The sequence below is a fragment of the Schistocerca cancellata genome, chromosome 1 (genome assembly GCF_023864275.1).
Source record: "Schistocerca cancellata isolate TAMUIC-IGC-003103 chromosome 1, iqSchCanc2.1, whole genome shotgun sequence".
Taxonomy (NCBI): domain Eukaryota; kingdom Metazoa; phylum Arthropoda; class Insecta; order Orthoptera; family Acrididae; genus Schistocerca; species Schistocerca cancellata.
This window is the reverse complement of record NC_064626.1, coordinates 298,572,962-298,589,309: the sequence shown is the minus strand read 5'-3', so window position 1 is coordinate 298,589,309 and position 16,348 is coordinate 298,572,962. Positions and strand designations below refer to the sequence as shown.

General features: G+C 39.6%; 1 protein-coding gene across 1 annotated transcript in view; it reads right to left on the bottom strand.

Moving 5' to 3' along the window:
- Positions 1–16,348, bottom strand: part of LOC126160864 (UDP-glucosyltransferase 2-like) — a 130,590-nt gene that overhangs the window by 15,953 nt on the left and 98,289 nt on the right. The window contains exon 5 of the mRNA XM_049916938.1: positions 1,578–1,800. Within this exon, the coding sequence (XP_049772895.1) occupies positions 1,578–1,800 (223 nt within the window). The remainder of the gene's footprint in view (positions 1–1,577; positions 1,801–16,348) is intronic.

Sequence of the window (16,348 nt, the reverse complement as noted above, 5' to 3'; positions counted from 1 at the left end):
GTTAGTGCCACGGAGTGGATTAGTAGAGGGCATGCCTCTGATGTGATTGGACATGTTTTTAATTTTGGCAACAACAATCTAATTTTTAGTTTTGTTGAAGTGTAAATTATAAAGAGAGTGTGATATAGAAAATTGTGAGAGAATAAAATTAATATAAAAACAGAAATTACAGCTCAGGCAATACTTAAGCATTATTTACAGCATTTGGAACCATGAGAACCTATAACTTCAAAAATTTCAGATTCAAGAATCTGCCCCTAGACATGAAGAACTGGAGCCAGCTATGAGAAAAGAAGATAAGTGAAAAGTTAATTGTAAATCTTACTCCTTTTTAAGCTTATTAAAAAGTTAACTACAAAAAAGGAAACAATCAACAAATGATGTGTCAAAGGGGAGATTACAACTTGCACCTCTTCTTTGCAAGATGATATACAAAAATAAAGCAAACTGTGTTTCACACAAATAGCTTTTCCTAAATATGTGCTGATTCTTTGATAGAAATTTATTTACCTTTAGGAAGTTTTTAATGTTTGGGCTTAGAATATTTTCTAGAATCCCGCAACAATTGGACATCATTGGTACTGGTTTGTAATTACATGAACCTGATTTTTTAGCTTTTTTGTAAATAGAGCTTACTTGCACTCTTTTCCAGTTACCTGGAGATATTTTATGCACTCTTTTCCAGTTACCTGGAGCTATTCACTGCAGTAGATTTCGTCAGTAAATATGAGCTATGAAATGAGCTAATTCTGTGACATATTCCATCTAAAATGTAAGAAGGATCCTTTCAGGACCTGGTACTTTGTACACTTTAACTAACCTTGACTGTTTTTCATTACCAGTGCTGCTAATATCAATACCTCTGTTTGTGAGTGTGTCCAGTGGTTAAACATTCATGTGGTAGTATCATCACGTGTGAATATATTTTTAAATGTGGAATTTCATTTTTCTACTTTCTGTATGCTGTCTCTGTATTTTAACTATTTCTGAATTCATACAGATTCATTCCCATACACATACTTCTCTATACTCCATGGGTCAGGCCATGTCAACATCAGTATGGTAATATCCAGGTACCCTATTCAAGTGCAGACGTTCATTGGGTGGCAGAGGCATAACTACAGTCATATGCCCCTGGGACAAGAACCCAAAGTGTGGCTTCCTCTACTGACTGTCAATGTCAAAATGGAATTCTTCTGTGTAATTCAGCTGCAATCTTTTGCATTAGTGTACTGAACTCCAAGTGCTATCCTAGTGTAAGTGCTGTTTTCCGAGACATGCTTGGATTGCTTTAGGCTATACCAAAAGGTGCTTATTTTGTTTTACCATCTCTTGTTAAATAAATCCTATCTCATGACAGCATAGTCTGAAGTAGACAACACAATAAAGCTTCTGGCAGTGAGTAGTGGACCTCACATATGTATGTTACTGAAAGGCAATAGATTATGGGAGTGCCAATCATTGCATACTGTGTATGTCTTTGCCACAATGAAAAAAAGCCTGTTTTATTTTAGAACTATCATTTTGAATAATGCATATGTGGATAGACAGTTGGCACAACCATGGGCAATACTCACCAAGCACATCCTGCTGTGGAAACCAGTTAGAGGTGAGCACATTGGGTGGCACTTCAGGTAGCTTCCCAGTCTCCCACTTCAAGAGAATCCGCTGTGGAAGTTCACCCAGTGCTTCTATAATTGCATGCACTTTGTCTGAAGGCAGTAGGGAGCTTCGCACATTGGTACCCAGGCTGAAGTACACTGCACCTTCCTCTGCACCATCCAGGAATTCACGGACCTCCTGTACAACGTACATGTCCCATAGTCTCCAACTACATTTCTGATAGTATATTTACAAAAACTATGTAACTGTATCTTACAGTTACAAAGATTGCCACAAAAGCTGTGGATAAATGTCATAAATAATAAGGATACATACAAACAGAGGCTTATTTTCCATCCATATTATGATAATGTTTATTAAATAAGACAGGTAAAAATTTGGAAATCTCATATTAACAAACTGGATTGCTACCAGCTGTAGGTGATTCATCAGAGCCTTCCAGCAACTACACATATTGGAATGGGTGTTTTGAACTGAAAAAGAGACCACTACATGGGATGCGTTAATTCTAGTATCAAAAGAAAGCATGTTGTGATTTTGCACTAATGAATATGACTGATGTTTATGAAAATCAATGTACTCACAAAGATCCATATGCTATCAACAAGACTAGGTTGGATAACATGAGAAGCTGTGGAAGAGATTTAAAACTTTTTACAGACAGCTGGCATGCCTTACACTGCTCTGTTGAGATTAAGATGACACTGTGGTTTCAAGAAGGCATCCAGCTACAGAAATAAGTGTGAGCTCTGAGACTAGTGAAGACTCATGCAATATGGATGGTGCTTAGTGGAAGAAGGTCAAGGGAAAGAATTCAGTACATTCAAATTGTCAAGAAGCAGCAATTATACTTCACAAGTACTGTTCCAGTTCAAGAGTAGCACAATATATATCTAGGTGTGGATTCAATAAAGTCTGACAATGTGTGCTGCCTCCTCTGATACACTAGAAAGACAGACAATCACTGCATCCATCAGCATACACCACTATATACACTGGTCTCTGCAAAATCATTTTCTCACTGAAGTAATGCATGCACACTTCAAAGCCACATGTTAGCAGTGTGTTGTCATCCATTAGAGTGTGCCACAAAAGAGCAATATAGTGAACTTTCAATAGAGCCAGCCATGGTTGGGTGCCTATTTGTACACTGCAACACTGTGCTCATGCTCAGTTATTGTGTTATTACTGCCTGCATACATTTGCCTCATCTTATTGTGTTCAGTGTATGCTATGAAGATTGGCATACTTGCCACATTCTAACAACACTGTACTTAAATTCTTGGTCTTGTTGTGTGTCCAAGTTACAACACAATTTATGACAAGTGTGGGATTCTTCTCTGTGCAGTTTTCAGACTCTGGTTGGTCCTCCATTGTATCTGTGATGTCTGGCAGTGCTGCTAATGAGTTTTTATGCCTGCTGGTTGATCAGCAGGGGGTTATTACTGTAGCATTACAGCATCTCAGTCAACAGAAGAAGGCATTCGCCACAGTGCAACACAATCAAACCGTGGTATTGCAGATGCTTGCCTCCATTTTGGCCAGATCAGGTCTGTCTCAATCTACATCACTTGCTGCACTATCCCAGCCATTTCCACCTTACAGTGAGTCTGTCAAAGAATGGGGAGCCTACAAAAAACAGCTGCTGCAGCATTTTCATGCATTTGGATTGACTGATGTTACCTTATACCATGCTTTCTTTTTGTCTCGATTATTGCCTTGCATGTATCTACTCCTTTGCCAACTGCAGGATCCATCTTGACTCCCTTTTGATAACATGTGTGACCTTCTTTTGAAATACTACTGTAAACAGATCAGATCATTGCCGTTGAGTTGAGTTGTACATGTCACAAGAAACCCGAACACTCCTATAAGACTTGGGCAGCTGAGTTTCACAGTTTAAGCTGTCACTGTCATTTTGTCATTGATGTACAGAAGGAGTTGTATGCCAACAAAACAGTTCTTGATGCAATCATTTGGTTGACACACAATCATGAGGTTCATGAGAGGGCCCTTCAATATGAAAACCCCTCCCCCTCCGACATTCTGACTATAGCACAATAATTTGAGGTTTTGAGGGCTGCAGGTACTCAAACTGAATCATGGTGGGAGGCTGCAGAAGTTCAATCCACTTCCCGCTGCTGTTTGTTGGACGGTTCACAGGAGGACAATACGGTGGCAGTGGTCTGTGCATGAGCAAAAATTCATGATGGATGACCCAACTCCCTGCAGCAGCAGAAAAATTCCAGTGGCTTATTGCAGATGCTCACATGGATGTCAACTGTGTATTAATAATCTCCACTGCACCCAGTAAGCTTTATATTGATGTCAAGGTTTATCAAAAGGTTTTGCACATGCAAGTCAACACTGGCGCTGCTGCGTCATTACTCATTGTACATGGACTTGGGTTCTTCCCTTCTAGCACCACTGTCATGTACATTAATCATCTGCAATAAGCAATGCTTTCCACCATTAGGTAGTTTCTTGGCCCCAGTCACATAAAAATCTGTGGTTCATCCACCGACTTTTCTGGCAGTGAACAATGGATGCACCGAAAATTTGTTTGGTTTGGACATCTTTAACCTTTTCAGGTTTCCTATTTCTGATGAAGTTAATCTCATGTCTAATCAAGTTCATTACACACAACCTGACTCTTTAAGCTCTGAATTTTCTGCCGTTTTTTATGAGTTTGAGTTGTACCAATAATTTCAAAGGCCACATCATCATGAAACATTTGGTCAGACCCCATTTCTTTCAAGCTCACCCGGTGCCAATGATGCTCTGTGACCAAGTCGAGCTGGATCTTGACCACCTCATGGCCGCCTGGTTCACCCAACTGATTACATCTAGTGAATGGGTTAACCCCCTTAGTCATTGTCAAGAAGCCATTGGGATGGTTATACCCTTGTGGCAATTTCAAAGTTTCTGTCAGTACTCAGTCTATCATTGATACATGTCCCTTGCCTCACCATGACAAACTCTTTGCTAAGCTTGTTGGTGGTCAGTATTTTTCCAATATCAACCTCTCTGATGCATATTTTCAGCTTCCCATTGATGCTGACTCTCAACTGCTCTTGGTTGAAATACCCCTTTTGGCTAGAATCAATATTTTTGGTTACCATTTTGCATGACCAGTGCCCCAGTGAGTTTCAATGGTTTCTCAAACAACTCACGAGGTTTGTGCCTGGCTGTGCCAACTATCTTGATGATATTGTAGTCTCTGGCTCCTCCACTGCTGAACATCTCAACAACTTATGAATGCTCCTTTCGGTGTTACAGGCCACATGGTTAAAATGCAATTTCGAAAAGGGCTGCTTCTTTCAGCCTTCTATTGTTTATCTTGTGTTTGAGATCTCTAGTGCTGGTATCAAGCTCCTTTGTCAGAATGTCTCTGCCATCGTGCCTCTTCCACATCCTGATTTAAGGTAAGATTGCTTATTATCATCAGTTTTTTTCCAGAGGTGGCATCAGTTGCACAACAGTTACATGCCTTGCTGCATAAAGGCATGTCTTTGCACCAGTTGCTGGCATGTGAAATGGTATTTTCCAAACTGAAGTCCATGTTACAATCTGTACCTTGCCTCATAACCTTCCAACCAGATCAACATTTAGTTTTAGCAACAGATGCATCCCAGCATGGGATGGGAATGGTGTTAGTTAATAAATATTCTGATGGCTCTGAGTGGCCTCGCCATTGTTTATGCCTTAAAGAAGTTTCAAGTTTTCCTGTAGTGTGTAAAATTCAACCTCACCATGGACCATGAGCCATCAGTTTCACTGTTTAACCCCTCAGCGTCATTGCTAGACAAGGCAGTGCATCACTTTCAATGCTAGGCACAGTTTCTCTCTCGGCACAACTATGAGATTCACTTCCACCCCATGGCTAAACATGCAACTGCTGATGCATTCTCACATCTTCCAGATGGTCTGGACCCAGTTTTTGATTGGGTGGGAGCTACTCTGTTTCCATGTTGATGAATGTGCTCAACAAACTGTCAATGGTTTTCCAGTCACTATGCTTGGGTTATGCAGGCTAGTACTACCGATCTGATTTTATGGGAAGTAATTGTAGTGGTTGCCTTTGCCCTCCATTCAAAGATCCTGCAATTGCTGCACACAGATAACTGGGGGTTGTCATGTAGTGAGGCGTTAGCCTGACATTACATTTTTTGGTGTGGTTTTGATGGTGACATCACTCATTTATTTATGGTGTGTTATCAATGCTCATCACAGCAAGCTGCCCCACAGGCAACATGGTCTCTGTGGCCACAACCATCTCCACATTTATTTTGCAGACCTTTTCCTTAATGCATACTGGCTAATAGTAATTGATGCATTCTCTCAGTTCCCATATGATGGTCATTGTCCATCAACTTCAGCCTCTGTCACCATGGCAGCCCTGTCAATATTTATTTTTCCATTGAAGGACTTCTGGCAATGTTGGTGTCTGATAAAAGCATTCAGTTTGCATCACAGCAGTTTGACTCCTACTGCAATGCCCACAGGATTTGCCACATTTTCGCTGCACCCTTCCACCCTCAGTCCAATGGTGAGACTGAAAGGTTAGTTAGAACATTCAAAATGCAAATTAAAAAGTATGTGACTTAGTCCTCAGCCAACGTTGCCTTGGATGAGTTTCAAAATGGCTCTGAGCACTATGGGACTTAACATCTATGGTCATCAGTCCCCTAGAACTTAGAACTATTTAAACCTAACTAACCTAAGGACAGCACACAACACCCAGCCATCACGAGGCAGAGAAAATCCCTGACCCCGCCGGGAATCGAACCCGGGAACCCGGGCGTGGGAAGCGAGAACGCTACCGCACGACCACGAGATGCGGGCGGATGAGTTTCTGTCTTCCTATTGGTTCATGCTGTCTAGCAACAACAGACCTGCTGAACCGCTCCACGGGTGTCAACCACAGACACTCCTGCATCTCTTGTGGTCCAGCCAGTGACGCCAACCCATGCAGCCATCATCCCACTTCTGGATGATGCACGTGAGTTTGGTCATTGACCAAAATGGATTCCTGCTGTCATACTTTGAGGCCAAGGCTGCCATCTCTGTGGCATCCATATGGAAGAGGGCTTCTATGCGTTTCATTACAACCAGTTGGTGCCTGAGCATGGATTATTGTATGGTTTGGCCCCCAGTGGACCCTCTCAGGGAACGTCTCACACCAGATGAGTGTAACCCCTATGTTTTTGTGGTAGAGTAACGGTGGTGTAAACGTTCATGGAGAACTTTTTTGCGCAGCAATCGCTAACATAGTGTAGCTGAGGCAGAATAAGGGGAACCAGCCCACATTTGCTGAGGCAGATGGAAAACCTCCTAAAAACTGTCCACAGACTGGCCATCTCCGGACCACAATGCAAGTCTGCCGGGCAGATTCGTACTGGGGACCAGGTGCTCCTTCCCAATTTGGAAAGCTGTGCATTAGACCACATGGCTAACCAGGTGGGCTTCCCTTCTGGGTGTGTCACTATTGTTTCAAGCAATGTATATTAATAAGGGCTGCTTCTGCATGGTTCATGGTTTAATTGATAATTTATGTTGTTTTTGCAGCAGCTATTTATGTTTGCACTGTTTACATTTCAATTTGCAGTCTGATGTGTATGAAGCTATAGGACTGACACAGATATTATTCAATAAATGGACATTTGTTGGGTCAGTACCTTAATTCCAAAGGACCATCAATTCAGATTTTTTTGAAATTGTTTCATAACATCTTAATCATTTTCTAAGTACCACAAAATCAATAATTGTGTCTCATTGCACCATTCTATAACTTTGCTCAGAACCTGCAAATGATGTGTTATGTTATATCCTTTTGTGAAGCCAGCTCATTCCTTTGTGTGGTTGTGATAACTGTATTGAATACCTTGTATAATATGTAGAGAAGGTTGACTGGTCTGAATTTTCTTATAGCATGTCTTTCAAAGTTTCTTGTGAAGTAGAACAGTTGCAACAGTTTTCCAGTTTTGAGGAATTGTCTTCTTTCACATACATTCTGTAAATAATTTTGAAAGCTACTTTTGTTTTATTTCTCCTCCACTTTTAATCATTTTTATTGAAACACCATGTTCAGATGCCTTTTCTTTCTTCATATATTGAATACCTGTATTAACCTCATGTTGCATTACACACAAATTTCATCATTTTCATTACTAATTATCTAAATTTCTGATTCAGCTCTTGAAATATGGGAACAATTAAAGAAATTTGGGACTGCTTCTACAATTTTCTCTCTGTGTTAGTTACTGTGTCATCTATTATTTTGACTGATGAATTAATTGCATGGTGCCTGTTCAACATAATCTTCTGTTTAATATTCTTCAAACTCTTATTGTTTCAACTATTTGCTAATCACATTTTCACTATTCATTCTGATACCTCTCAAAGATATTTTTGGAAAGTATTTATTTCATCAAATTTCTATTATCACTTGTTTAATCTCTTATGTTTAATAGCTGCCTTTTTCAACAGGACATATCACCTCCTTCATACCTGTGACATCTTTTGCCTTTTTACTAAGTATCTTTATTAAACAATTGATCATTTCATCCATGTATGATCTTCATTTTCTAAGATATTAAACCTGTTGTTTAATTTAATTGGGTATATCTCCTGTCTGTGAATAAATTCTCATAATCTACATTTGAGTTATCTTACATGATGAGTCTGTATTTTACTAGCTCAGTATCAGTTTTTATTTTTCATTTTATGAGTTTAAACTATGTAAAACTTTGTAAGAATTGTTTGAGTAGAAAGAAATTTGCACAGCATGCAGAAAGCTGGATTCTCAGTGTGACTAGAGTTTGATGGGGATGGATTCCCAGTATGCAAAAAGGAGGAACTTTCATACGGCAGATCACTGTCACTATACTTGTCTTCAAGACACGGTTTCTCCCATAAGGTAACAAAGTATCAGAAACTTATTATGAGGATGTTCTGTCTGTTCTTCTGATTCTGTGATGTTTCCAACCTTGTCTTTTCTGAGATTTTCCTTTGTTTTGATTAGCCTTCATTCTATGTTATAATGGAAATATGGTAGGAGCAATAAATTACAATTTGTTTGTTGTTTCGGTTAGGGGAGAACATCGCACCATCTCAGACTCCTATAACATCAGCATATACATTACATGATGGTATCACATAGAATCTAAACCCTAATACCAATCACATGACCAGGATCATCAACAAGAACATTTCAGACTGAGAGTACATTTATTAAGCAGAAATATAAGTACAGACAGAGCTGAACTATCTACCCCAATGGAGAGTACTCCTACATACCCTCCTTGCCAAAAAGTGACCAGCTGTTTCAGAGTGGACTACAGCTTCCTGGAGCAGGAGCTCGTTAGAAATGCTCCATATGGCAGTGTTAGCAGATTTCATTTTCTGGTCATTTTGTCACATCCTCATTTTGGCTGCAATGTTCAAATGGAGTTATTTCTGTTGACTCATTCTGATCATCAAACAGATCTCAGCATTTCTTGTACTGGAAGCTTCTATCATTGATGTGCACCTCAGGACTATGATTGGGCTTCATGCCAAGGAAATGTATGATATCTCAGCAATTTTATCTCCTACATCTACATCTGCATCTATACTCTGTAAACCAATATGAGGTGCATGGCAGAGGGTAAGTCCCACTGTACCAATTATTAGGATTTCTTCCTGTCCCATTCACATATGGAGTGTGGGAAGAATGATGGTCTGAATGCCTCTGTGCATGCAGTAATTATTCTGATCTTATCCTAACAATCCCTATGCGAGTGATATGTGTGAGTGATATGTAAGGGGTTGTAGTATATCCCTAGAGTAATCATGACTGAACCTGTGTGATCATTCCATTTCATATCCCTACAAAGTATTACACATGGGTATTTGTATGAGTTGGCTGATTCCAACAGTGACTCATTGATATTACAGTCATAGGATGCTATGTTTTTGCATTTTGTGAAGTGCAAAATTTTACATTTTTGAACTTTTAGAGCAATTTGCCAGTCTCTGCACCAAGTTGAAATCTTATCAAGATCTGGCTGAATATACATGTAGCTTCTCTCAGATAGTACTTCATTATAGATAACTGCATCACCAGCAAAAAGCCTGATTTTACTATTAATATTGTCGGCAAGGTCATTAATATATGACACAAACAACAAAGGTCCCAACACACTTCCCTTGGGCACACCCAAAGTTACTTCTAGATCTGATGATGATTGTCCATCCAGGATAACATTCTGTGTCCTCCCTACCAAAAAGTCTTCAATTCAGTCACAAATTTCAATTGTTACCCCATATAATCATACTTTTGACAATAAGCATCAGTGCAGAAATGAGTCAAGTGCTTTTGGAAAGCAAGAAACGGTGCATCTACCATTAAAACACCCCATGGGGTCATTTTTCTGTGGGTGGTAGGCAATTTTCATGATACTAGTGTCAACTGAATTTGTTTCACACTATCGGAGATCATTACACATGATGTTCCATGTACAAAATTATGCCTTTGATCAGAAGCATTAGCAGTCAGTACTGCCTTGGTGACAGCATAGTGGATCAGTTACTTAGTGTGAAATACTATCAGTTTATTTCAATTTATTTGACTTGGTAAACCTACCTGAGAAGTCAGCTCCAATCTGTTAAAATCAAGGACATGGAAGAGGAATTGGTACCAGGTGTTTTGGAGGTAGCTGATGCATATGCTTTTGTCACTGTCTTTCCCGACAGTGACTTACATTATGTCTGGCAGATAAGAAGAGACCTGGTCAATGATACCTATTTTTATTCTATGGAGAGTCCTTGGAAATCCCAGATTACCTGATTTCAGAGTGTCATAAAAATAGTTCAGTATGGATGGATGCAAATTAGCTGTGATTCTGAGTGACAATTTCCATCCCATTGAGTCATAATTCCTTTTATACAATGTTCCAGTATTAACCTGAATTCTCCTTTGGCACCTTCTTCCTTCTCTAGAGTCCATATTGTCTTCAGTAGTGGCAGGCATTGTATTTGTTTAACTGCAGCATAATATATTTTCATATATTCATGTTGTGTTGTATTCTTCAAGCTTTGGTGTCCATATTACCAATCACCCAGCTGGATCCCTCATGCTTATAAGCCAGCATAAAAAATGGTGCTTAGTCATGACAATGAATATTCTGGTGTATAAATAGTATTGTAACTTAAGACTACTCAAAAAGTTGCAAGGCACTCATCCTCACTTTTCTCAAACTTGAAGAGTACGCCCTTTCAGTGCCTTCTTGCATTTGTATTAGACTTGAAACTATTATGTAACTACTAGCATCGTTGTTATGTTCTGTATTGGCGCTCTCATCAAAAAGTGCCAGGACGGATGAAGATTTCAGATCATCCTTAAGAATACATTAACAGCATTGTTTCTCCTCCAATAAACTTTGGCATCTCTCTGCAGCAGATTTTGTAATGGCTATGCCTTGCAACTGAAATCCTTTATGAAGTGCCTGTAGTAGGAATTCATTACAAGGAAGCCTTGCATGTCACTAATGTGTCACGAAGTTGGAAAACCTGTTGTTGCTCATACTTCTTCTGGGTCAGGACAAAGTAGCACTGCTGGTAGTTGAGTGGTCAGCGCCTGGCTGTGTTGGAGATTTTCTCCACTCAGGGACTGGGTGTTGTGTTGTCCTAATCATCACATTTCATCCCCATTGACACACAAGTCACCAGAGTGGCATCAAATCAAAAGACTTGCACCCATCAAACGGTCTACCCGACTGGAGGCCCTAGTCACATGACATTTATTTAGGACAAAGTAGACTTGTGTAAATTAGGTGCCCTAAGACTTTTTTCCTTGGCATTTGCATCACTGACACACATCATCACAACTGTCAAATTGTTTAGATGCTTTTCAAATGTCTTCTAGAAAACAACAATATCATCTGAATAATAAAGATAGTTTGCTCAGTTATGATGTTAAATCAAGTTGGCTACCAGGGCTGAACCATTTCACTAACCATAGAGGTCACAGGTGCTGTGAAAGCAGTTTTTTCTTAGTTAATCTCCTCTACTTCAACGTTCCAGTATCCCGTTTGCATATCAGTACTGTAGAAGTATTTTTCTCCCTTCAGACAATTCAAGGTGTGAATGACATTCACCAGCTGCATCTTCTTCACTTCTTTCTAAAGTATCCAATGTTCAGCTGGAGTGCTGGTTGGTTGGTGAGATGATCATCAGTGTTGATACAATGCTTTACATTATGTCATCTCATCTGTATTGTCTCTACTCAAGACTTGAATGCATTTTAGTATTGATGCAGAGTGGCCAACACTTGCCATTGTAGTTTCATGTTCAAGCAAGGACTTATTGGTGGGTAGATAGTTCATTCCTTCATTGTGTGGTTGGGAATGGTAGAATGATTCTCCATTGATGGCTTTGAGCTGACCTTCCTGGGCTAGTTCTGCTGTCCTTGCACACATATCCTTAGGAATAAATTGTGACTGTTCATGATAGTTAGTGGCCCAAAACTTTAGTTGTCCTCTTGTGAGAGTTATGATTGTCACTGGCATACAAGTTTCTTTTATGAGACTGAATATCATTTTGTACTTGACCAGAGCTTCACAGTTACATTGTTGTTGTTGTTGTTGTGGTCTTCAGTCCTGAGACTGGTTTGATGCAGCTCTCCATGCTACTCTATCCTGTGCAAGCTTCTTCATCTCCCAGTATCTACTGCAACCTACATCCTTCTGAATCTGCTTCGTGTATTCATCTCTTGGTCTCCCTCTACGATTTTTACCCTCCACGCTGCCCTCCAATACTAAATTGGTGATCCCTTGATGCCTCAGAACATGTACTACCAACCGATCCCTTTTTCTAGTCAAGTTGTGCCACAAACTCCTCTTCTCCCCAATTCTATTCAATACCTCCTCATTAGTTATGTGATCTACCCATCTAATCTTCAGCATTCTTCTGTAGCACCACATTTCGAAAGCTTCTATTCTCTTCTTGTCTAAACTATTTATCGTCCATGTTTCACTTCCATACATGGCTACACTCCATACAAATACTTTCAGAAAAGACTTACTGATACTTAAATCTATACTCGATGTTAACAAATTTCTCTTCTTCAGAAATGCTTTTCTTCCCAGTGCCAGTCTACATTTTATATCCTCTCTACTTCGACCATCATCAGTTATTTTGCTCCCCAAATAGCAAAACTCCTTTACTACTTTAAGTGTCTCATTTCCTAATCTAATTCCCTCAGCATCACCTGACTTAATTCGACTACATTCCATTATCCTTGTTTTGCTTTTGTTGATGTTCATCTTATATCCTCCTTTCAAGACACTATCCATTCCGTTCAACTGCTCTTCCAAGTCCTTTGCTGTCTCTGACAGAATTACAATGTCATCGGTGAACCTCAAAGTTTTTATTTCTTCTCCATGGATTTTAATACCTACTCCGAATTTTTCTTTTGTTTCCTTCACTGCTTGCTCAATATACAGATTGAATAACATCAGGGAGAGGCTACAACCCTGTCTCACTCCCTTCCCAACCACTGCTTCCCTTTCATGCCCCTCAACTCTTATAACTGCCATCTAGTTTCTATACAAATTGTAAATAGCCTTTTGCTCCCTATATTTTACCCTTGCCACCTTCAGAATTTGAAAGAGAGTATTCCAGTCAACATTGTCAAAAGCTTTCTCTAAGTCTACAAATGCGAGAAACGTAGGTTTGCCTTTCCTTAATCGAGCTTCTAAGATAAGCTGTAGGGTCAGTATTACCTCACGTGTTCCAATATTTCTACGGAATCCAAACTGATCTTCCCCGAGGTCGGCTTCTACTAGTTTTTCCTTTTGTCTGTAAAGAATTCGTGTTAGTATTTTGCAGCCGTGACTTATTAAACTGATAGTTCGGTAATTTTCACATCTGTCAACACCTGCTTTCTTTGGGATTGGAATTATTATATTCTTCTTGAAGTCTGAGGGTATTTCGCCTGTCTCATACATCTTGCTCACTAGATGGCAGAGTTTTGTCATGACTGGCTCTCCCAAGGCCGTCAGTAGTTCTAATGGAATGTTGCCTACTCCCGGGGCCTTGTTTCAACTTAGGTCTTTCAGTGCTCTGTCAAACTCTTCACGCAGTATCATATCTCCCATTTCATCTTCATCTACATCCTCTCCCATTTCCATAAGTACATCACCCTTGTATAGACCCTCTATATACTCCTTCCACCTTTCTGCTTTCCCCTCTTTGCTTAGAACTGGGTTTCCATCTGAGCTCTTGATATTCATACAAGTGGTTCTCTTCTCTCCAAAGGTCTCTTTAATTTTCCTGTAGGTAGTATCTATCTTACCCCTAGTGAGATAAGCCTCTACATCCTTACATTTATCCTCTAGCCATCCCTGCTTAGCCATTTTGCACTTCCTGTCGATCTCATTTTTGAGACGTTTGTATTCCTTTTTGCCTGCTTCATTTACTGCATTTTTATATTTTCTCCTTTCATCAATTAAATTCAATAATTCTTCTGTTACCCAAGGATTTCTACTAGCCCTCGTCTTTTTACCTACTTGATCCTCGGCTGCCTTCACTACTTCATCCCTCAAAGCTACCCATTCTTCTTCTACTGTATTTCTTTCCCCCATTCCTGCCATTTGTTCCATTATGCTCTCCCTGAAACTCTGTACAACCTCTGGTTCTTTCAGTTTATCCAGGTCCCATCTCCTTAAATTCCTGCCTTTTTGCAGTTTCTTCAGTTTCAATCTACAGTTCATAACCAATAGATTGTGGTCAGAGTCCACATCTGCCCCTGGAAATGTCTTACAATTTAAAACCTGGTTCCTAAATCTCTGTCTTACCATTATATAATCTATCTGAAATCTGCCAGTATCTCCAGGCTTCTTCCATGTATACAACCTTCTTTTATGATTCTTGAACCAAGTGTTAGCAATGATTAAGTTGTGCTCTGTGCAAAATTCTTCCAGGCGGCTTCCTCTTTCATTTCTTACCCCCAATCCATATTCACCTACTACGTTTCCTTCTCTCCCTTTTCCTACTACCGAATTCCAGTCACCCATGACTATTAAATTTTTGTCTCCCTTCACTATCTGAATAATTTCTTTTATTTCATCATATATTTTTTCAATTTCTTCGTCATCTGCAGAGCTAGTTGGTATATATACTTGTACTACTGTAGTAGGCGTGGGCTTCGTGTCTATCTTGGCCACAATAATGTGTTCACTATGCTGTTTGTAGTAGCTTACCCGCATTCCTATTTTTTTATTCATTATTGAAACTACTCCTGCATTACTCCTATTTGACTTTGTATTTATAACCCTGTATTCACTTGACCAAAAGTCTTGTTCCTCCAGCCACTGAACTTCACTAATTCCCACTATATCTAACTTTAACCTATCCATTTCCCTTTTTAAATTTTCTAACCTACCTGCCCGATTAAGAGATCTGACATTCCACGCTCCGATCTGTAGAATGCCAGTTTTCTTTCTCCAGATAACGACATCCTCTTGAGTAGTCCCCGCCCGGAGATCCGAATGGGGGACTATTTTACCTCCAGAATATTTTACCCATGGGGACGCTATCATCATTAACCATACAGTAAAGCTGCATGCCCTTGGGAAAAATTACGGCTGTAGTTTCCCCTTGCTTTCAACCATTCGCAGTACCAGCACAGCATGGCCGTTTTGGTTAGTGTACAAGGCCAGATCAGTCAATCATCCAGACTGTTGCCCCTGCAACTACTGAAAAGGCTGTTGCCCCTCTTCAGGAACCACGCATTTGTCTGGCCTCTCAACAGATAGCCCTCCGTTGTGGTTGCACCTACGGTACAGCTATCTGTATCGCTGAGGCACGCAAGCGTCCCCACCAACGGCAAGCTCCATGGTTCATGGGGGGAGGGGGGGGGGGGGGGCAGTTACATTAAGTGGTTGGTATATTGACTAGAAATCTTTTTGTTGATGAAGTTACTCCAATCTGATATGGATATCACACACTTGGGCAGTATCCCTGAATAAGTATATTATAGGAAACTTTAAACTTTTGCTGGTGCTCTGCCAGTGAATATGATGTTACCCTGTTCTTCACCCATGAAAGAAACTACATGAGCATTTGATTTAATATATCCAATCATTATTAATTTCAAATATATATATTGGCTGATTGAATTAAGTTGCAATTCATTAATTATAATTTTACGTTACGTTACACAAATCACATTGCTATAGATTATATGGATGGGAGTATCTAAGATGTAGAAAGGAGTCAGTGATGTACATTTTATTTAACTACAATGAAGCAAAATGTCTTAGAGTTATGAAATATTATGACAATGCTAACATGAATCATGTAATAACGAAGTACATTCATTCCAAGTGTTACTGTAAAAGTACTCTTCAGGCCAACAGACAGAGTTGCCCAATACCAATTTCCTCAACTCACTCTTCAACTGCTTTACGTTACACATAAGAGAATATGCTCTGGCAGTTGCTCAATACATGTATACACTCAGGCAACTGCTTTCTAATGTTAAATCCTACAAGTCTTATAGAGATGGTTTTTGTGAAAGTATTAGTGTTTTCAATGTTATTATATATATGAATATTAATAATCTTTGAAAGTTGTCTCTCACAGGGCATCATAGTTTTGTCCTTTGGTTGTTTGTAATGGCTGTCTCTAACACAAAGGGTGTTTTTGTTATTTACTGATGGCATTGTGGTATTGTGATACT